General features: G+C 29.1%; 3 protein-coding genes across 9 annotated transcripts; 1 reads left to right on the forward strand and 2 right to left on the reverse strand.

Moving 5' to 3' along the window:
• Positions 1–445: 445 nt before the first annotated feature.
• LOC130809323 (transcription factor bHLH18-like) lies at positions 446–6050 on the forward strand. Its single transcript, XM_057675046.1, has 4 exons — positions 446–667; positions 1139–1576; positions 4722–5162; positions 5642–6050. Exons 1-4 carry the CDS (start codon positions 644–646, stop codon positions 5717–5719), a joined length of 981 nt encoding a protein of 326 aa, XP_057531029.1. The 5' UTR covers positions 446–643; the 3' UTR covers positions 5720–6050.
• Positions 6051–13146: 7096 nt separating this feature from the next.
• LOC130809324 (uncharacterized) lies at positions 13147–16303 on the reverse strand. Of its 7 annotated transcripts, XR_009040797.1 has the most exons (5): positions 15957–16303; positions 15619–15688; positions 15142–15262; positions 14421–14626; positions 13147–13391 (listed from the first exon to the last, which is right to left on the reverse strand). XR_009040797.1 is itself a non-coding variant. In XM_057675047.1 (3 exons), the coding sequence occupies exons 2-3, from the start codon at positions 14646–14648 to the stop codon at positions 13296–13298; spliced, it is 324 nt and encodes a 107-aa protein (XP_057531030.1). In that variant the 5' UTR covers positions 14649–15262; positions 15957–16303; the 3' UTR covers positions 13147–13295. The 7 variants fall into 7 exon arrangements, 2 of the variants coding, with proteins under 2 accessions (XP_057531030.1, XP_057531031.1); XR_009040795.1 differs by lacking the exon at positions 15619–15688; XR_009040793.1 differs by lacking the exon at positions 15142–15262.
• A 581-nt stretch (positions 16304–16884) lies between these two features.
• On the reverse strand, positions 16885–18540 carry LOC130808464 (uncharacterized). Its single transcript, XM_057673939.1, has 2 exons — positions 17237–18540; positions 16885–17149 (listed from the first exon to the last, which is right to left on the reverse strand). The coding sequence occupies exons 1-2, from the start codon at positions 18538–18540 to the stop codon at positions 17113–17115; spliced, it is 1341 nt and encodes a 446-aa protein (XP_057529922.1). The 3' UTR covers positions 16885–17112.
• Between the last annotated feature and the right edge of the window lie 4185 nt (positions 18541–22725).

Genomic DNA, 22725 nt, shown 5'->3' on the forward strand with positions numbered 1-22725 from the left:
AGAAAACACATCCTTACTTTAGATTTTATTTTATCAAAACATTTCACAACACTTTGTTAATATAAATATTTTTAATTTTATTTACATAATAATATGTATAGATATTATGAAACTAATAAGTACATAGAATAATTTATAAGTATGATAGATTGCATGTCAAATTATATAGAAAGTTACTTGTATATGTGAGAAATATTAACCACTAAAAGTAGCGCAAAAATTTGGTATGTTCAAGCTTTCTAGGTACAAGTTTATTAGGTGATTTGTACGTGTATTGAAAAGTTAAGAATAAAAAAGTAGCAATAAAAGCATGTGCAAAAATAGAGCCATACTAAGGCCATCATCACATTCCCATTATTGGTACCAAAATCAGTCAAAAGGGCTATAACCTTTTTTATAAGAAAAAGTACAACCAATACCACAAAATTATAAATAAACAATAAAAAATAATGAAAACACAAAAACGAGCTACCTTGGAAGCTCCCTTTATATATAGACTCCCCTTAAAAAGAGAAGTGTAACGGGGTTGAAGAAATAAGCTCCAGCTATTTACTTCACTTCCTTCACATTTCTTCTCAGTTCTCACTACTCTTCAATCCCCTATTTCTTCTATTCCACTATTTCTAATTGTAATTTGAGCATCATGGAAGCTTGGCTAGCCGAGTTGGTAAGCATACAAACAACTCACTACTATCTATTAATCCCGCTTAATCGATAAAAAAATTAAGAATTAATCTGTTAATTAGACGATAAAAATTAAATTTCTTTTATAATGCTGAAAGAGAAAACTCTTAACAAATAATTAAGCTAGTGTATTAATTTAAGAAGCATTAGAATTTATCCAAAATTAATCGCACACTAATTAATAGTGAGATAGTGTAAGGGTTGAGAGATTCAATTTTTTAACTTGTTGTGGAGATTTTTTTAACCTACCCAATTAAATATTATGAGATATGTATTTAGATTTTCAATTAATTTTAAAATAATTTATCTCACTTTTTCCAATACTTTTCGCACATCATGATGACACCCAATATACCTAATATCATAATAAAGAAAATAATTATTTAATTATTTTATGTGTTTGTTTTATTAGTTGACTAATTAATTAGTGATATATGATGTTTACTTGTTATAGGAAATGGAAGTAGATCCAGTGAATCCATTAATGAACAACACTTGTTACAACCAAAGTAGTGAAACCACAATGATAAACTCATTTAGTGAAGAGTTAGCTGCAACTCTAGGTGAAGATTTTCATTATCTATTCTCAGCAGAGAGCAATACAAACTCTCCTCAATGGGATATTGATAGTATTCTTGTGGGGCCAGTTACACCGCCTACTATTAATAGTACTGAAAATCATTGCTGCAATAACAATAATGATATTAATGATGATGATAAAGGGAAACAAATTAAGAAAAAGGAAAATCAGATTAGTAATACTAAGCAAGGAGCAAAGAGGAAAAGGCAGCCAAGTCAAGTGCAAGATCATATCTTGGCCGAGAGGAAGCGCCGTGAATTGCTCAGCCAGTTGTTCATCTCTCTTTCCGCACTTGTCCCTGGCCTTAAGAAGGTAATATGGTTTTCTTATATTTTTTTTCCTATTATTTTGTTTTCTTTTCCTTTAGGTAAAGGTAATGAGAATTTTATTTTGATTTTTTGCGTTTTAACCCAGACAAAATATAATTTTATGTTTTAAACTTTATTATTATATTTTTTTCTACCCAAATTGCTGTTCAATTGACTTTTTAACATAAAACTTCAAATAAATTAATTTACAAGTTTAAATCTCATTTACTTGGCAACTAAAAAACATTACCAATTACCTAACATAGTAAGTCTTTTAAGAATAAAATTAAGGAAGTACTACTAATTGATGTGTGTCCATTTTCCATTTTATTCGATTTTTATTTGTTATTTTTTTAAATGTTTTTTTAACATAATTAACTTAGTTACTGTAATTTAATTTTTTTAATATTTATTGTTTTCACATATTGTTCGTCAACTTTATTTTACATGTTTATAATACTTATTAAGTTTCCCTACGTTTCCAACTAATTTTATACTACTTTCATTCTTTAAATTTTGACTTTTATCAAAAAAATTATAGAGATTGCAAATTTATATTTTAGATTGTGACAATGTAAATAAGATCTCATATAACTATGTTTTAACTTATAGATTAATAATAATATAAAAGTCAAATTTTGCTAATAAGTAGTGCACGATGATCAAATAAAGCAAGATTTAAAGAATTGAGAAAATATTAATATTTTTAATGATTTTCCTCTCTATATTTTTCCACTAATTTTATTTTATATAATTTATTAATATTTATAATTTTCACCTTCTGGGCACTTACTTTATTAATCAATAAATAATATATTTCAATCATCAAATAAAATCAATCTATCTTAATTCCCGTGGATGAGAACATAATAAATAGAATCTCATAAATGGAAACGGACGTCATATATAAGTTCAAAGCTAAGTTTAACAAAAGAATGCTATGAAATGGACAGATCAGTACCGCGTATTGATAATTAAATACACAGCTTTATGTTCTTTCCATTTGAAATATTTCATCTTAAAGAGAAAAATCTAAATAATATTTTTGATATAATTTAGAAGATAAAATATATATATATATATATATATATATATATATATATATATATATATATATGTGAAATCTTATTAGATTCGTTTTAATATATACTTTTTTATTGTTTATTTTTTATAATTTTTTATTATGTGTATTTAGAGATGTTAAAATTTAAAATTTACATTGAAAAAAAAGTAAACGAGATAAAAAAAACGGAGAGAGTATTAATTTTTAATGATCTAATAATTGTATTTATATTTATACATCTAAAAACTGATTGTTATAGATTTGAATTGATTTTGTTCCGATTTCAAAAAATACATAATGATGCTGTTCATGTGTGTTTGCATTTTAAAATGGTAGTTAGTTACTCATTTGTTTAAATATATTATTGTGTTAGATATTAATAGAGCATCAGATCAGATGTTCTGGTATTTTATTTTTTTAATTAAAATTATATTTAACCAATAGTTTCGTATTCTGATAACAAATTATAATTATATTAATTGGTTTCCAAATACTAAAGGTCAATACCCAAATTTTTGGAGTTAAACTAGTATGTATTATACAAATTCTTGTAATAAACTAAAAAAAAATACTTAAATTTTTTTTTAATTATATCACCATAAAAAATTCAGTTTAACTTTTCCTTAAAAATTATAAAAATTCGTTGTTAATGCGTGGTACATATCATTCTTGCTTTATTGCTTATGAAATAAATTTTAATATAAGTACAACTAAAAGGGTCCACTAATTTTCACTTCATAAAAAGTAACATATTAAATTTATGTCATTTTTATTGAGATAGTGTGCAATACTTTCCAAACATTGTTGTTAAAGAACAAGACAAACAAACTAAATAAATTGAAGGGGCATTTGAGTCCACATATAAGAAATGGTTTCTCTCAGTTTCAATTTGTTAATTATGTTTAAAATATTTATTTACTGAAGACATAAAGTTAAATATGATATCCCATTAATATAAAGAAGCTAAAATAAATGCATGTGAAATCTTAAATAATTATTTTTTATTGTTTTTATAAGGTGTATTTATTGAAAATTGTACTATAAATTTATGCAAAAAATCAAAAATATTTAATTTTGTGAAACAAAGGGGCTAGAAGTATATTTTTTATTTATTTATTTTGCTTATTTTATGTTAGGATTTTTTTTGTTAATCTTTGCATTTTAAAACAATTGTCCTAATTTATTCGGGGCAATTGCACTATAAGTCCTTTCATTTATATATTTAGAAAGCTATTTATAGTCTATTGTTTTAACCCATAAATTTTTTGACTTTAATTTTTATCTTCCTATTCACTTTTCTCAAAATTTGGGCTACAATAAATTAAAAATCATTTGTTTGTCTTGGGGTATTCGTTATTGAAGATACAAATTAATTTCAAGTGGAGTAGTAAATTAAAAAATATTTTAAATTTTAAACTGTCGGAAATTATTATTTATATTACCTAATATAGTTATAAATTTGGAATTTATCATCGATCACCAAATCATGCCTTAAGATATTAATTATTTTTACTATTCTTTTGTTTATTTTTTATTTTTAAAACACACCTTCTTTGTTTTCTAATGTTGTTCCCGTTTAAAATATTTAATTTTGGAGAGAGAAATTTAATCAAGATTTTTACGACATATGTAAATAATAAAATATATCTATGTGAGATCTCATTAGATTCGTATTATTGTATACTTATAATTTTTTATGATGCGTATTTAGAGATATTAAAACTCAAAATTTACTTTGGAAATTATGCAAAAAGTAAATTGGAAAAACATTAGAATCAAAGGTAGTATTATTATATTTACTATTTGCTTGTGTTTAATCACAATAAGATTACGCACAAATCATATTTTCACCTACTTATTTTGTCTTTTTTGTTTTTTTAATTACTCTTTGAAATAAAAAAAATTAAAATATTGAAATTTTAGAAGAGGTGATCCATCATATAGGGCTTTTCTTTCTCCCGTGTATGAAAAAATTAATCAAAAAAATATTATGTTTATTAATAAAATAAATATATTTATTATAAATAAAGCGTAAAATAAAAATTTTGAAGATGGGTATAATTAAAATTGACTTCCGTTACTGCAGATGGACAAGACATCAGTCTTAGGCGAGGCAATCAAATACATGAAAAAACTTCAAGAAAATGTGAAGACACTTGAAGAAGTTGTTGCAAAGAGAACAGTTGAGTCAATGGTAGTTGTTAAAAAATCACAATTAGTAGTCGACAACTATAATGGTGATGACAATGAGTCTTCGTCTACGGTCGACGACTATTGCGCTAGCGGCACTAGTGCTAGTGGTGGCGATGGTGGTAGTAGTCGTGATGTTGAAAATGTCGACCATTCAATTCCAGAAATCGAAGTTAAGATATCGGGGAAAACACTGCTTTTAAAAGTTTATTGTGAAAATCACAAGCGAATTTTGGCCAATTTATTCTCGGAGTTGGACAAATACAATGTGACCGTAACAAGTTCTAGTGTTATGACATTCGAGAGCCTGGCCCTTGACATTACCATTGTCGCACAGGTAATAATATATTTTCACTAAAATTTCAATTATATAATTTATTAAGAAATCATTTTAACTAAATGTTTAAGCTAATGGTTGAGATCGTAAAATATGTAATACATATACCCTCTTCACATTTAGTGCTAAATATCCTACTTAATTGAAGGGTAGTTGAGATTTAAATTCGTGACTTTTTTTTTCACGTTAACTTCTGATACCATGTCAAAAAATCAATTTAATCAAAATTTAAGCTGATGATTAGAAAACCAAAATAATTTATATATTTTAACATAATTATCAGTGAATATAAAAATTTTACTAACATTTTTTTTCAATGGAACTTATTTTTGTAGAACTTAATTGATTTTACTCAATTTAATATTATAAGCTTACTTAAATTGAATTACTATTTGTTGAATATAAACTTTTTATTATTAAATAAGTCGTTAATTTGTAGACATTACATACTAATGAATAATTTGATTTTATGTTTGCAGATTGAAGAAGATTTTAACAGGAATATAAAAGAATTTGTGAGGAATCTTAGATCACACCTGCTGTCAAGGAGTGATTAATGTGGTGGAATATGGATCCATAGATTGGCACTTGTTCTTGTTAATTTGGATTATTGGTCTTGCATGCTCTAACTAAAACTTAGTCCTAGGAATTAAAGCGACTTTCTCTACTTCATTTATTATAATTACTAGTAGTGAATAAAGAGAAAGGTACTTCAAAATCTAAAAAAAAAAAAAAAAAAAAAAAAAGAAAGAGAGAAATTACTTCAAAATGACACGAAATGTTTCGTAGGTCGTGTACCCTAAATGACACGAAATGTTTCCAACTTTTGTGTAAACCAAGTTTTGTCCATTCAACACAAATAATAAAACTTTTGTTTATTTTGTGCCATTGAAATTAAATTATTAAGTAAATTTAATAGAAAATTTTTTTTAGAATAATCTCACCTATTGTTCATTTGCTGTGAATAATTCTTATTATTGAGTAGTTTTAAATAATCTAACATTTATATAATATTTGCTGACTACAATCCTTTTCACATTTTATAAATAATCAATATTATACAAATATTGATTATTTAAAATGTGATTATGGGTGTTGTCAGCAAATATTATACAAAGATTAGATTTATTTATAAATAATTAATATTAGGGATTATTCACAGCAGATGGACAATAAATGAGATTACTGTGGACAATTTTTTTTCAATTTAAATAAAACTAATTAGTTGAATTTATAATGAAGAGAACAAAGGAATTACCAGAAGGACAGCCAAATTAAGAACAGCTTATCCTACTAATTAATGTTTGAGTGGGTGAGGGCGTTTGCATGGTGGAAGTGTTTGAATGAACGCTCGACTTGCAACACTAACAAACTGCTTTCGGGAGGTATTATTCCGGAAAATCTTTTTGACGCTCAAGTTAGGAAGAACAACTAAGAGAATAATAAAAACCAAAATAAAACAAATAAAAAAAGCCTATTTGGCTTATTTGATCAAATTTGACTTGAATAGAAGAGAATAATTGATGTACTTAAAGAAATGACTGATGTAAGTTATTATGGAGTTTACGGATGAAGTGGCCAATGGGCCTTTCCGAGAGTTTGTCCCTTGTACGAATTTGTGAAATCTTTAAGTTTAAAGTTTTTTTTTTATTGACTTTCAGTTATTCGAATAATATATATATATATATATATATATATATATATATATATATATATATATATATTTCTTTTAAAGAAAATATATTTATATTAAAAAGACCAATATAGTTAATTTAAGGGAAAAATAAAGAATTTATGATTAAAATATATAATGCGTCCTGACTAAAATAATGACCTAAAACTAAAAATAATGATGCGTAACTAAAAAGAATAATTCCACATGGTAGCATTAAACTTTCACGAAACGCGAATGATAGCATTTTTGTAAAATTTTTTTAATTGGTAGCATCCAATTTATGCACTATCCAACTATCGTTGCATTTTTCGTTATATTTTTGGCAATGCCCGTTTAATTTATCATTTTGACGTTTCTACTCTTATTAAGAATGAGTTGTTCTCTTTATAATTTGGCCGAAACCTTTTTTATGCTTCAAATGTTTAATTCATTATTTTAACGTTTAATTCACTATTTAATTCATCAACGCTCTCAAATGTTGTAACAGTTTTGTTTTCATTCAAATTGTTATCTTTATAAGTTACCCTAAGTTAAGTTCATATGTATTAGTACTTGAAATGCACCTTTTGAACTTTATAATCTTAGTTAAGCACATTAAGTGAATATTATGGCTTATGTAATAGTGCTTAAGGCACCTTTTTGTCAAAAATGCCAATAATGTGAATGAAACCAAAATTATTACAACATTTGAGAGTGTTTATGTATATTACGGTGAATTAAACGTCAAAATGGTGAATTAAACATTTGAGAGCATAAAAATGGTTTAGGAAAAATTATAAAAACAACAATTAACACTTAGTAAGGGTAGAAATGTCAAAATGGTGAATATTAAACGAAAATTGCCAATAATTTAACGGAAAATTCTATGACAGTTAGATAGTGCATAAACGGAATACTACCTTGTGGAAAAATCTTATAAAACTACTACCACTCACGTTTCATGAAAGTCGATGGTACTATGTGGAATTTCCCAACTAAAAATGATAATGTGGAACTATAACATATGAAAACAATGGGGTTCGAGTTTCAGTCGTGTTTGATCAAGTTATAACGATGAAGCAGTTTATTTTTTGGTTACGGTTCAAAACTTCCGTGTAATGACCCATGAATTTTGGTAGGGTTTCCGATCAATTTTTGGCATGTCTAATTTGCAAGTCAATAAAAATGTATGACTTAAAAATTGAACACTTTAAAGCCACCATGCATGAGCATTTGTTGAAAGTGGAATTTATATTCAAGACTACATTTAAATTTATGTAAAAAATAGTTAAGAGTAGGTTTTTATCTCATTATTTAATCACAAATTTTTAAATAAGACGATCTGATAGTAAAACTATTTTCATTGAGCTTGCCTATGCATATTTATGTGTTAAAGTGTTTAAATATAATTTTAAAATAATCAATTTAAAAAATAAACAAATTATGTGAGCTCTTATTTTTTAGTGATAGGGCACTTAATTAATGCATCTACAGATCCCATTTTCAACATCTATTTTAGAGGTATCACGAACTCACATAGTCCTAATGAATCCGAACACCCTCGTCATTTCAGTGATAATTTAATGGACCAGGTACTTTAAACGCCAGCCGCATACACTGCGACACCTTCCGCCTTCTTATGTGGGCCGAGTTTTCATGGACGGTCATTGTTTTAATAAATGTTTACATCATTGCAGTGTGTACATATATCATTGATTACAAAATCTTGGGTTTTTGACCGTGTCACATGTGTAACACGTCTTATTAGATCGCTTTATTTTTTTTTCCTTCTAAAATACTCATTATATTAGATATTGTGGTATTATTCATCTCTAAAAAGTTTATTTTATACATTGCGGCTAATGTGTAAGAAAAAATTTAGTTAAATAAAATTTTATTTGAATCGTCTTATCGCATACTTTCATAATATCATAATTAAATTTTTAGTTAAGCCTAGTTTATGATATAAATGATTCCCTTCAAAAAAAAGATAAATGATTGAAATTACGCATTAAATTGTGTAAAGAGTAAAATATAGCAACTATAATGAAGGAAGTATGTATTTAGAAAAATAAGCTAATTATATAAGTTGTGTTACGGTTAAACGGTCTGATACAAGATTTGTTCTTATCAGTGCCATTCTTGACAATTTTTGGGTCATAGACGAAATATAAAAAAAGCTCTTAAATATATAAAGTTTTGATTCATTTTTTCTCTCCAACTATGCATCATATACTTTATTTTTTTCTATCACATTAATGTCAAATAAATATACAAATTTAAGATTATATATTGACAAGGTATTTATGCACAAACTAAATTTTGATAATAAGGATTAACTCAATTTAGGCGCCCCTTTATAAGCTAGCCCTAGACGGTTAAACCTTAAAACTATCCTCAGAAATAATCCTAATTATTATATTATTTATTACACCTTAAATTTTTTAAAATCTTTATTTTTTGCTCCCCATAACGAAAATAAACGATACAACCTAACAAACATAAACATAAATGTTTTTGTTTTTCTTTCGACAGGAAACTTAAATGTTGAAAAGGCATTAAAACCACAAAATCCCATTATTGTTACGTTGATATATATATATATATATATATATATATATATATATATATATATATATATATATATATATATATATATATATATATATATATATATATATATATATATATATATATATATATATATATATATATATATATATATATATATATACATATATATATATATATATATATACATATATATATATATATATATACATATATATATATATATATACATATATATACATATATATATATATATATATATATATATATATATATATATATATATATATATATATACTTCCTCTGTTCTGATATTATTGCTACATTTGCATGGGCACGGGAATTAAGAAAAGTGATTGACCTACACTGTAGCTGATTGTTTACTTTATAGAGTATAGTATTTTGTTATTGTTAGTTGAAAAAGAAAAAGGAAAAATAAGTTGTTAGGTTACTTTATAGAGTATAGTATAGTATTTTATTATAGAGTATAAAGTATAAAGTAGCATAAAAATAGGGGTAGGTAGAACTTTAAATGATTATTTTATTACTAAAAACGGAAATGTAGTTAGTAATATGAAATTGCCAAAAATAGAAAATATAGCGGGTATTATGTAATGGATGAAGTATATATATTTTTTGAGATGTACGTTGATATATACTTTTATTATAAATTAAATTGTTGATTATGAATTCTTTAATAACTCGGACAAGATGGATGGTCCCGCAATCCACATTATTATTACAAGTATGTTGCAAAATTTCTGTCCGTCAATGTAAAGCCATCACCGCTTCTAATATAAGTATAACCCCCCGGCCCCCAATATTAAATTCAAAGTCAGGACAAATCATGGTGATGAACTAGTGAATACTGAATAGTAGATGTAATCACTATACCCATCTAATATAACATTATTTTTTAATTTTAATCTGTCATTAAATTTAATTTTTTTTATTGATATTATTTACAAATTTTTTCATTTTCATTTTAATAACTTATTTTAACATCGTCTATTTTTATCTTATTTTTTCAATTAAACTTTCCTTTTTACTAATTATCTCCTGAAAAGTAATTTTGATATTTGAGGTTGACTAAAATTATTCATTTCGATTATTGTGTTAATTTCATATTTCAGATAGGGTTAAATGGTTTGGTTATATTTTAGATCGGATATTTTTGGATGCTTATCGCGTCAAGTTCTACTCGAGTCAGATCGGTTAGTTACGGTTTAGTTAAAGATCAATTACGTGACTCGAACTTTATTATTAAAATCGAGCTATCGGGTTTTAACCATTTTGCTATCGGTTAGAGTTCAAGTTGAGTGTCAGTCGGTCTCGGATTGTCATCGATTTGGTCGCACTGATCGAGTTCGAGCTTTATTTTTGAGTAGAATTCTGCAAAACATCATTGATTGAGTCAATATCAGATTAAATTATATGTTTTTAAATGATGATCAAATTCTCTTCACTTATGTCCTTTTAGAAAATTGTTACAAGGCAAATCAATTAGTGATTATTATGTTACTTTTACTTGTTTGAGTGTAGATCAAATTTTAAGTTATATCATTTTTAATCTAATTTTATTAAAAATAATTCAATAAACATTGACTATTAATTGTTAACTCTAAACATCTAAAACTATGCGTTTATGAAAATATTTATGACTCCATTAGACTAATTAACAAGATGATTATATATGAGTCAATTACAATTTTTTGCTCAATAATGGAAACTTAGTCTACTAGAGTGAACAAAACTAATAAAAATCAAACATATATAAATAGGTACCAACTATTATAAAAGGCGAGTGGTAGCAATTTTTATAATTTTTTCCGTAAAATAGCACTCAACTATTGAATAATTAACTACAGTAACATTATGAAGTAAAAAAATATTTTTTTTCCTTAAGCATGGAAATTAACTTTTTACCTTTGTTCTATTTCATTAAAACTTAGTATTCCTCTTACATTCAACGTGTTCTTCTTCCTCTATTATTATTCTTCTTCCTCTTTATCTTTAAATTATATCTTCAAATTCCATACACTTTAAGAACTTCTTCAAGACCTTTAATATATAATGGCGATAGATAAGGACATCAAAGAGATTAATCCTTTTAGATGTAGGTTGCCAATTTTTACAGTTCTCCAATGGTTAATTTGTGAAGTAGCACACTTTGATTGACATTAGAGTGTCTAATACACACTGCTCAAATTTACTCAAACCCAGATGTAAAAATTTCACTAATCCATTTAAAATTGACCAAATCATCACATTAAGCAACAAATCAACATAAACTGCTTCTCACAGCAATATATTGATATAGTGCCATTAATCATTAGAGAAATAATCAATACATCAAATTTAATTGAACTCAAATGCAATTAGCATTTAGCAGCATAGTCAATCAAACAATGAAAGAAAATGAGAAATTTAAATACCTTGGAGAGAAATTGTAGGGTGCTTGAACTTTGAAAGGTCATCGAGATCAATTTTTAAGCTCGGATTATTCTGAGAGGTAAAAGTTGGAAGGATTGAATTAAGATACTAAGTCGGATTTCTGGTTTTTTTTTTTTGTTTTTGTTATTGATTTTGCGAGGAGCATTGCGATTGTAAGGATGTATTTATTGAGTATCCGATGAAGCTCTCACCACCAATCTACAACTTGCCAACACATTAATCTCTTTGATGTCCGTGTTTGTCGCTATTATTGGAGGTCTTCAAGAAATTCTTTAAGTGTATAGAATTTGAAAAGATAGTTTAAGGATGAAGAGGAAGAAGAACAATAATATTGGAGGAAGAACACGTTGAATGGAAGAGAAAGGAGCTATTAAGTTTTAATGAAATGAAATAGGGATAAACTTTTTTCCCTCCATAATGTTACTGTAGTATGATTTCCATAATGTTACTGTAGTATGGTTGAGTGCTATTTTGTGGAAAATAATTTAAGAATTGCTACGATTTGTCTTTTGCAATCGTTAATGTCTATCATATAGAATATCCCTAAAAATAATTTATTAGGCCATGGTCGGTGTTGGTCTTAACTTATTATGGGTCCTAGAGGCAGTGGCGGATCTATTTGAGGGCACTCGGCGCATGTGCCCTTAGGCCACATTATAAAAAAATAAAAGTTGAAACTCATCATTCGAGCACAAGTAATCGACAAGGAAGATGATGTATAGTGCAACATCTATTACCTAGGCTCCAGTTGATGAGGAGGAAGATGTAAAAAACTTTCTGTCGCCATTGATGAACACAGTTGATGAGAAGGAAGAAGATGTTGAAGCGTTTTCTATTTCCGTGAATACAATGACTTAATGAAAACCCTTGTAATGCATATTTAATAACTTTGGGGCTGGGCCCACTACAAAAAAACATGGAGCATTTCAACGCTTATACATATAGCTTTTAGACGCTTTAATGTGTTGAATATTTTTTTTCAATGGTTGCGTACAAACGTTTTTCATCGCTTTTTTTTCAACGCTTCAATGCATTGAAAACTATTCGTATAATCCACGTTTTCTTATGAGTTTTTTGACACTTATTAGTGTAAAAAAGGTTAGGCTTTTCCCTCTATTAAAGCCATTGGTTGAAAATGCTACAAGTTTTCGACACTTTAAGTGTTGAAAATGCTACAAATTTTCAACACTTTCAATAGTAAAAAAAGTACAATTTGTATGCAAATGATACCGTTATATAGATGGTCCATCAAACTCATAGCTATTAGTTGCAACACTTAAAAAGAAACAAATGAAAATGTCTTACTTTTTAAATTGTCTTGAGCAAAATTAAGGAGTTTTATTACATTATTAAATGATATCCATAAATCCATTTTACAAAATGCCAAAACTATCAAGGCTTGAATCATCTCAAATGTAGCTTCCATAGCTATAACACATGCTTCCTACAAATGCTCAAAGATGCTGTCGTACATCAACGCAAATCGAACTCCATCTCTTTCTCGATTCACAATGAAAAGAATATGATCTCCTTCTATGATTTTGTAGTACCTGCATAAATTTAGGTTCTTTATGATACAAACATAAATATGATCTCCAACAGCAGAGCAAAAAAACAGCAGGCAGAAGGTAACACAACACCAACATCTAACCCATATAAGATGTCCCAAAAGTAGGACTATCTCATACTTTATGATACAAACATAAAAAAGGCTAACTGGATTGTTTTTGTATTGATAAAATGGCTAAACATAAAATGGCCCACATTTTAGCTTCTATGTGTTTTGATCTTCTGGAACATTCTCATTGAATCCGGCAAAAGGTTCTTTAAAAAAATCTAGAACACAATGGAAGATGAACATCAGTCCAACAATATACGCTATACACAAGCAGAACCCATGCAAATTAGTGGTAGTAATTTAGGGGAATGTTTGCTCAATGTTTGGATGCCATAACTTCCTCCAAGATCGTCACAGCGGAGGGCAAGAAAACAACTTTTAACAATTGGCCCCAATTTGCACAGTAGAAGCTACATAACATGCTCTTTAATCCCAAAATTATCATAAAATCCTCAATTTACCCTTTCACTATATAACTATTAAAAACTTTAAATTTCGAGTATAGAAGAACTCACAATCTAAGGTTCCCGTCAAAAAAATTTCCATATACAGAATTCATACCTCTAATGGAATCACTGTCCTATCAAATCCACATTAATCTTTTGAAAGTGGAAATAGCAAAAGAATAAAAGGTCTCTAAAGAAGGGAAATGAATGAGAAACCTCCAAAAACTTATAGCAACTATAAGTAGGAAAATTTTGATAACTTTTTTACCTATAGATTAATAGAACATTATGAGTTCAAATATGTTTTAGTATTGCATCCTTGATTCTATTGTGCTTTCTATAGAGGGGGTGAAGTGTTGGAAGAAAGCTCCCCTTCCCTTATCTGTTTACTTTGATAATTTCAATTATCAGTACTTTTTAAATCCACTTTATAAGATTAATGAGCATGGTTCTTATATTCTACATCACCAAACCTACTTGAATAGAAGAAAAGAAACAAGAAATGAAACAAGTACCTGATAGCTAGAAATTTCACGGACAGGACATTCCAACTCTTTCTCTGTTTCTACAAACACATCAAAAGTGGAAACATCTGGACCATAAGCAGCTTCGTCACCATGCTTCGAATAGACAGGACATTCCCCAATCCATGCTCCAATACTTATACTTGGTTCAAAATTTACATCTCCATTCCAGCCATAACAATCCCTGATCTTTTTAACTAATGTAAAGCAAACAGGCATCCAATAGTAAATCAAACTCAATGCTATCAGAACACATTAGATCATACAAAAAAATCTAAACATTAAATAATCAACTTTAATTTTTATCAACCTCAAGTCTGCTAATGTGGTTAGGACATATACTACAATTGTCCGTGTGAGCTTGTCTATAACCAGCAAAAACCATTACTAAGATTAAAGTGCAAACAGCTTGGTCACATAATTCAAGTGCAGCCTTGATTGAATAAAACGATCATTACATACTGATTCAACTTAGTCATAACAATGATAAACATTCAATTTTGTTAGCTATTATTGGTATTTGCTTAGCTATTATGGATCCTCACTATAACAATTTCAATTTCGAAAAATTTAATTCCGAAAATAAGCGTCTTTGTGTCCGAACCTAAGATTATGTATGCTCGTGGTTACTAACAGCAAACATTCATGATAGTAAAAAAAAAAAGTCAAAATAATGCACTTAACAAAAGAGTTCAGATTTTTATAATAATACCTCCTTATACTACTTCTTGTTCTAACAAATATAAGGTTGTATTCATCTAATCTAACCCTCTCAATCCCCATGGAACAAGATAATGTAATCTTCACTATCTCACCAGCTTAGCATTTGTTATCTGTATGTTACCCACAAGAGAAGAGAAGGGGATTAAGAAAAAAAAGTCTTGTATTAATGACAATAATACTAATCAAAATAAAATACAGAAAAGGTAATCAATTTATATTATCAAAATTAGTCAGCAACCAAGCTAAATGGCAATAAATTCACCACATTCAAAAGGAAAACAAGTTTAACATTTTGTTTTCCTAGTCTATAGATCTTCAGACCACAGTTTAGAGGCGTTGCATTAGTTTTTGCATATTATTAACAGTTTTTGCATAAATTCACACGAATATCATCCTAGTCTATAATCGCAGACTTACAAACACTCAACATAATTGAAATTGTTGAATAAATTGAAAACACATTTACCAAAATTTCAAGAAATTGAAGAAATTGAAGAAATTGTAGAGATAATCAGGTGATTCCAACTCACGCTTACCTACAAAAATTGAAATCGCTGAAGAAATGTTATTGACTATCAATTTCACGCATAGAGTACTTTAGCAGCAAATTGAACTCACACTTAACTACAAAAATTTTACTCACGCTTACCTACAAATTCTCCAGTGATAGAAAATCATAGTAATTAAAATCGTTGAACTAATTGAAAAGAAAAAATTGAAATCGTTGAAGTAATTGAAATGAAAAAATTGAATTAGTCGAAGTAAATTTGAAGTAATGGAAGAGGTTGAGAAGAAATTGTTTACCTAAATTTGAAGCAATCGCTGAAGAAAGTTATGGAGAAGATAATGAAGTAATTGCTGATATTTTCGAATTCTCTACAATTACGTGAAGAAATCGCTGATCGGTGTTGATGACACTTAACTGAGAATAGATCAAGATCGAAGAGAAAACTTGCTATCACTGGAGAAGATCGGAGATCGAAGAATCGGTTATGGAGAATCGGTGTTTTGCTATCATCGGAGAATTTTTGTTTGACGTTTGAAATTCCTCCAACTTGCTATCACTGGAGAATGGGTTATGGAGAATGTTTAACTTGCTTTTTTTTTTTTTGAAGAAATGACGTTTGTGAAGAAATGACGTTGTGAGAAATGACGTTTGTGAAGAAATTATAATGACTTTTTTTTTTAAACGTTTGGTATAGAGAATTTATCAACTTTATTATGTGTGTTAAAAAAATCATTTAAAAGATTCCTCTTGATTTTTAACAAATTATATTGCGTGTAAATGCAAGTGTTAAAAAAGTCCATTTTTTATTGTAGTGGCCAATTAGGTTATTAGGATTTAGGTAATGGGCTTAATTTTCTTTATGTCTTATTATATTTAGTGTACTACTAGTTAACCAATTATATTTATATCATATTATTTTACTTTACCTCCATTTCAACAATATTGGAGTCTATTCCCAAAATATTGCAAAATAAAAAAATAATTCCCACTTTGCATTATTTGGGAAAGTATTTCCCACAATATCGTCCACGTGGAAAATTAATTTTTTTTTATTTTTTTCCAGATAAAACCGCCATCTCAAGTGGCGGTTTGCCTTAACCACAAAAACGCCATCTGAAGTGGCGGTTTGGTCCAGGTAAACCGCCACTTCATGTGGCGGTTTGCTTGTGACTTTTTTTTTTTTTTCTTTGCCTTAAGTTTTTTTTTTTCTTTCATTTTAAAATAGTGAACGCAACATGCATTAAACTAGTTCAATACCATCTATTCCATAATAATCAATTACGAACCGGATTGTTTTGAAAAAAATAATTATGAAACTAATGCAAAGATATATTACAATTATGGAAACTCATACAAGAAGTTCAAGTCGTATAAGAATATACAAAGCTTGTTAAACTACAACCCCCGACCCCTTTTGTTTTGCACACCGGTCGATGAGATGGTGTGAACTCGTCAACCTCCGCTACTGGGCCCGGCATCGCCATGATCGCTGAAACATACATAAGTGTTATTAAAATCATTTAAATATTATCAGATTGAACATGTTGTTACAAAATTTAAAAAAAAAAAAACATACTTTGTTGACCTTCGAGGGCATGTTTTCTTATTATGACCACTACATCCACAAAAGGTACACGAGTTACGAGGACGCTTCAACGGTGCATCCATTTCGTTCCGTATACGAGTTGATCGCGGACAACCCTTTGCACGCTTCGTTGAGGGATCTGGAACAACTGTAGGACCATTCCAAGGATCGCAAGTAAACATGTCTGGAACGGGCATGAAAGACTTCTTATATGTCGATACGTATTTTGTAGTGCGAAATGAAGGGTCCACAAAAGCATCGTACGATATGTTACGAGCTCGACATACTGCAAGAACATGTGAGCACGGTAACTTGAAGATGGTTGGTTTCTGACATGTGCATGATGTTGCTGTGAGGTCAACCATGTAGGATTTTCCACCTTTTCCTGCTATCCTATTGCCACAACCAGTGGTGACCTCGAATATCCCACGCACTGTGTCATATATCCTAACATCATGAAAGCGTGCTTTTTCAGCATTCTTATCAATCGTATCACTTGGTTTCTTCGCATACACATGTCCACTATCTAATCTGCTTCTCCCTAAATCCCTCCTTGTGGCAAAGTATTCGTTTACCCGGTAGAATGTCATCCTAACTAATGAAGTGATTGGGAGTGACCTGGCCCCTTTCATAACGCCGTTGAACGCTTCAGACATGTTTGTAGTTCTCACTCCATATCGATGCCCACCGTCATGAATCAAAGTCCATTGGCGCTCGGGAATAGAACCGTCCACTAAGTACTTGTACGCGTCCTCATTAAGCTCTTTAAGGCGATTCATGTAAAAATTATACTTCCGAATCTTTGTTTGTTCAGAAGCTTTTCCAAATAAGTTCTTAACCGCTATGTTTTTAAACTTCTTATGCACGTTTGAAGCTAGATGACGTTTACAAAACCGATGGAATGCATATGGTTCTTCCCAACCTTTTCCAACTCTGTTCATTGCATGCAAAATTCCCTTGTGACGATCAGATATAACACATAAGCCGTCCCTCTTAGTGACATAATGCCTTATACAATCCAAGAACCAACTCCATGTGTCGTTGCTCTCTCCCTCCACAACGGCAAAGGCAAGTGGGAACAACTGAGAATTTGCATCTATGGACATACCAATCATAAGTGTGCCTCTGTACTTTCCGTACAAATGTGTACCATCTATAGAAATAAGGGGACGACAGTGGGGAAAACCCTTAATGGATGGTCCGAAAGCCCAGAACATTCGTTGAAACATCACTTTGGTAGGATCCATTGTTGGTTGGACTTCCCATTGCACCACTGTTCCTGGATTAGATTGCATTAATGCCTGCACGTACCGTGGAAGCTCCTCAAAGGACTTATCCCAATCCCCAAACACTTTTGTTATAGCCTTATTTTTGGCCAACCAAGCTCTCTTATATGTTATTACAAATCCGTATTTATTTTTTACAAAATTAACGATTGACTTCACCTTAAACGCTGGATCAACTCTAATCATATCCACGATAAGATCAGCAACAAATTCAGAAGTAAGGAGGGGATGGTCGTCACTGTAATGTACTGAGCAATATTGATTATGACCCTTATATCGCACAATCTTAAATGATCCCGTTGCGGTCATAACAGCTCGCATCCTCCATTCACAACCTATATCCTCCGCATTAGTGCATTGGATAACGTATTTTGAAGGCTCCGACTCAATTATACGGAAGTTTCTATTATTAGAAATCGCCCATGCTTTAACATTCTTCTTAAGGTGGTCTAAGGAGCTAAACTCTTGCCCTATCCTAAAGTCTCCATTTTCATTCATGGAGTTGTCATCGTTCCAGGTCATCTATGCATCAATCAATCTTTGATCAACCTCATCAATTCTAAGCCAATCTTGAGATGGAGCACCATCTCTAATCGCTGCATCTAGAGCTTCTCTTCTTTCATCATCCTCTTCTGAATCAGAATCAATATGCTCATCCTCCTGATCTAAAGAGTCAACCTCGTTCGCATTAAGGCTACCCAAGTGACTCGTGGAAAAGGTGTTCATTACACCACCACCAATGCCACGTGAATGAGTTGGAGAGCTATTCTCATCCAAGTGCTCATTAACGTAATTTGGGTTACTTAACATTTCTGTGAATGTATCATGGCGTACACTAGGACCTGATTCTGGAAGTTCCATGCTAGTCATGACTTCCCTCGCATTATCCAAACTTGCAACCAATTCAACATAAACCTCCACTGCCGTTCCAGGGGCTTGTGATGCCGCATAAGCAAGAGCACTTATGCTTTCATCATTCTTAATCGGGACTAACACATTTTTCCCAGTCACCGGATATTTCATCTCCAATTTTAACATAAAAGAGTTGCGATCACAACCAATTACATCATAGACTTTGCTAACAAACACCTCAAAAGTCGTATTTTGACGATGGATAAACATCACTGTATTTATTCCTCCATTATACCCAACATCGGATCCAGTATAACTTATTTCCCCACCCCAATACACTATAACAGGATAATGATCCATATTCTGCAAATACAAAGTAATAAACTTTCATTGAAGCATATCATCAAACACTTTATATGCATACAAACCAAATCCTAAAATTCAACTACAAATGTGTAAAATGTAAGCTTATATCATGAAAACAAGAGAATTTATTAAACAATCAATGTATTTATAACTTCAATTGAAAACAATAATGAACAAAATATTCAATTTGCAAATTGAAATAAATTAGGGTTATGCTATTACCTTAAATGATGATGAATATGAACAAGTAAAGAAGGAGAAGATGAGAATGTAGTTGATTAATTTAGTTAAATGAGAGGAATTGTGAATATGAAGTAAATGAGAATTGAAGACTTTTTTTTTTAGATAACCGGCAGCAGCGAAGGGAAGGAAGCAAATGAAATGAGTGAAGAAAAAGAACAGATACTGCCGTTTTGTACAGGTATAAAACCGCCACTTCAAGTGGCGGTTTACCCAATTTTTTTTTTTTTTTTAAAATAAAAAAATTACCAAACCGCCATTTCATCTGGCGATTTTCTTCAATTCCCTAAACAAAACCGCTACCTCAAGTAGCGGTTATATTAAAAATAAAAAAAAAAAAAATTTTCAAAATAATCCTACGTGGACGGTAAAGTAGGAATTACTTTCCCATTTTAAGGAAAGTGGGAATTATTTTTTTATTTTGCAATATTGTGGGAATACTCTCACAATATTGGTACTTTTTTTTTTTTTCACAATTGTCATTGTGTTATTTTAATTCTTAATATTTAAATGTGTATAAGAAAAATTATAAAAATTATATATTAATAAAATATGCAGTTAGGCAAATAAAATAATATCTCACTTGATTATATTTGAACTTATACATTAACAACAAAATACCAATTAAGAATAAACTGTGATTAGTATAAAATAATACTACTGAAATGGAAGGAGTTAAATTATTATTCTTATTTTTAAAATTATAAATAATACTCTTATTTTTAAAATTATAAATAATACTCTCTCCATACGATATTCTAAGTCACATTTAACTTTTATCATGTACTTCCTCCGTTCTGATATTGTTGCTACATTTGCACGGGCACGGGAATTAAGAAAAGTGATTGACCTACACAGTAGCTGATTGTTTACTTTATAGAGTATAGTATATTATTATTGTTAATTGAAAAAGAAAAAGGAAAAATAGGTTGTTAGGTTACTTTATAGAGTATAGTATAATATTTTATTATAGACTATAGAGTATAGAGTAGGATAAAAATAGGGGTAGGTAGAACTTTAAATGATTGTTTTATTACTAAAAACGGAAATGTAGCAAGTAATATGAAATTGCCAAAAATAGAAAATATAGCGGGTATTATGGAAATGTAAGTGTCATGTTTTTGTTATTATTTTTTTAAGGTAGTAAAGTGAGAGGGTAAGATTAGAATGGAAAAATAAAAGGTGAAATTAGTGATTGATGTTTTAAGGTTTGTTATTTTTTATTCTGTATTGTATTTTGTTGGACTGTTATTGTAGATTGGAACTTCATTATGATAGACTTTATTTTGTTGTAGCTTTTTAAATTTAATTAATCTTTGGTTTGTCACCATTTGAGGGGAAGATGACATTAATTTAGCGCTTTTATATTTATTTGGTCTTATCTTGAAATCATTGTGGTTATATTTATCACTTTGTAAGAATGGAAATTTTTTTATTATATTCTTAAAATTTCTTCCATATGTTGGTGCTTTTATAAAGTTGAAACTCTGAATCTACCACTGTATTAGAGTTGTAATACAATTAATTGCTCCAATTTCATTGAAGTGATTCATGTGTAGGCGGGGTAAAGGAGGATTGAATGGTACATAGGAACTTTCCTTGTTAAAACCAAAGAAGTTAAACTAAGGTTTGGTTCACCTTTAACATCCGTAAAAAGGTGAAAAACCATATTATTTTTGTCAATTCATTATTTACAAGGTTAAATAAATTTTCTTTTCCCCTAAGTTTGCCTCTCCCATTAATTGCGCAGGTCAATACGTTTAAATGTCATTTAGGTAATAGGGATATGATTGATCAAACTTAAATCAACATGAACTTGTGCCCATTATTCAAGTAAAAGAAATAATAGCAATACACAATTACAAATAACAGTAAAAATTAAAATTAAAGACGGTATGACAGAAGTGTACATAAAAAATAATTTAAAGTTGTGCATAGCATTCAGTTACGGAGGATCAAAGCAGCAACGACAATCACCATCCATGCAAAAATAGTACGTTACATAATTGCTTGGGAAAGCATTTAGGCACATAATATTACAAAAAAGAGGATCATTGCAGAGGTCTTCTGAAGGATATTCACTAGAAATCGAAAGCCAGACCTCGCATTCTACGCCAAATGAATGGATTATCGTTAATATTTCAAATATAAATCAATTAATTAGCTGTTACATACCAATAAATATATATATATATATATATATATATATATATATATATATATATATATATATATATATATATATATATAAATATATATATATATATATATATATATATATATATATATATATATATATATATATATATATATATATATATATATATATATTTTGATTTTTAGTGTAAGATGTTAATCACTAAATGCAGATTTTAATTAAGGTTTAAATTAAAGGTAATTAGTAAAATCCAATACTTTATAGAACAAAGCTAACATCTACATTAAGTAATTGAGATCTGAATTAAACAACACTCCTAAAAAAGAATGATACGTAGAATTTGTAAGAAGTCTTGTATCAGGCCGTTTCACTGTGAGACGATCATATAAAAGATCCATTAGTGTAAAAACAGTAAAAAAACAATAAAATTTGAATTTACACTTGTACATGAAATATTATTTTGTTTAAATAGTTTAGACTGACTCAATTAAAATCGTCTCACGGTGAGACGTGTTTTAACTCGTTTACATACCTAGGGCGACGACAATATTGTTGAATACCACAAGTTATATAATCAT

This window comes from Amaranthus tricolor, chromosome 3 (assembly GCF_026212465.1).
Source record: "Amaranthus tricolor cultivar Red isolate AtriRed21 chromosome 3, ASM2621246v1, whole genome shotgun sequence".
Lineage (NCBI taxonomy): Eukaryota > Viridiplantae > Streptophyta > Magnoliopsida > Caryophyllales > Amaranthaceae > Amaranthus > Amaranthus tricolor.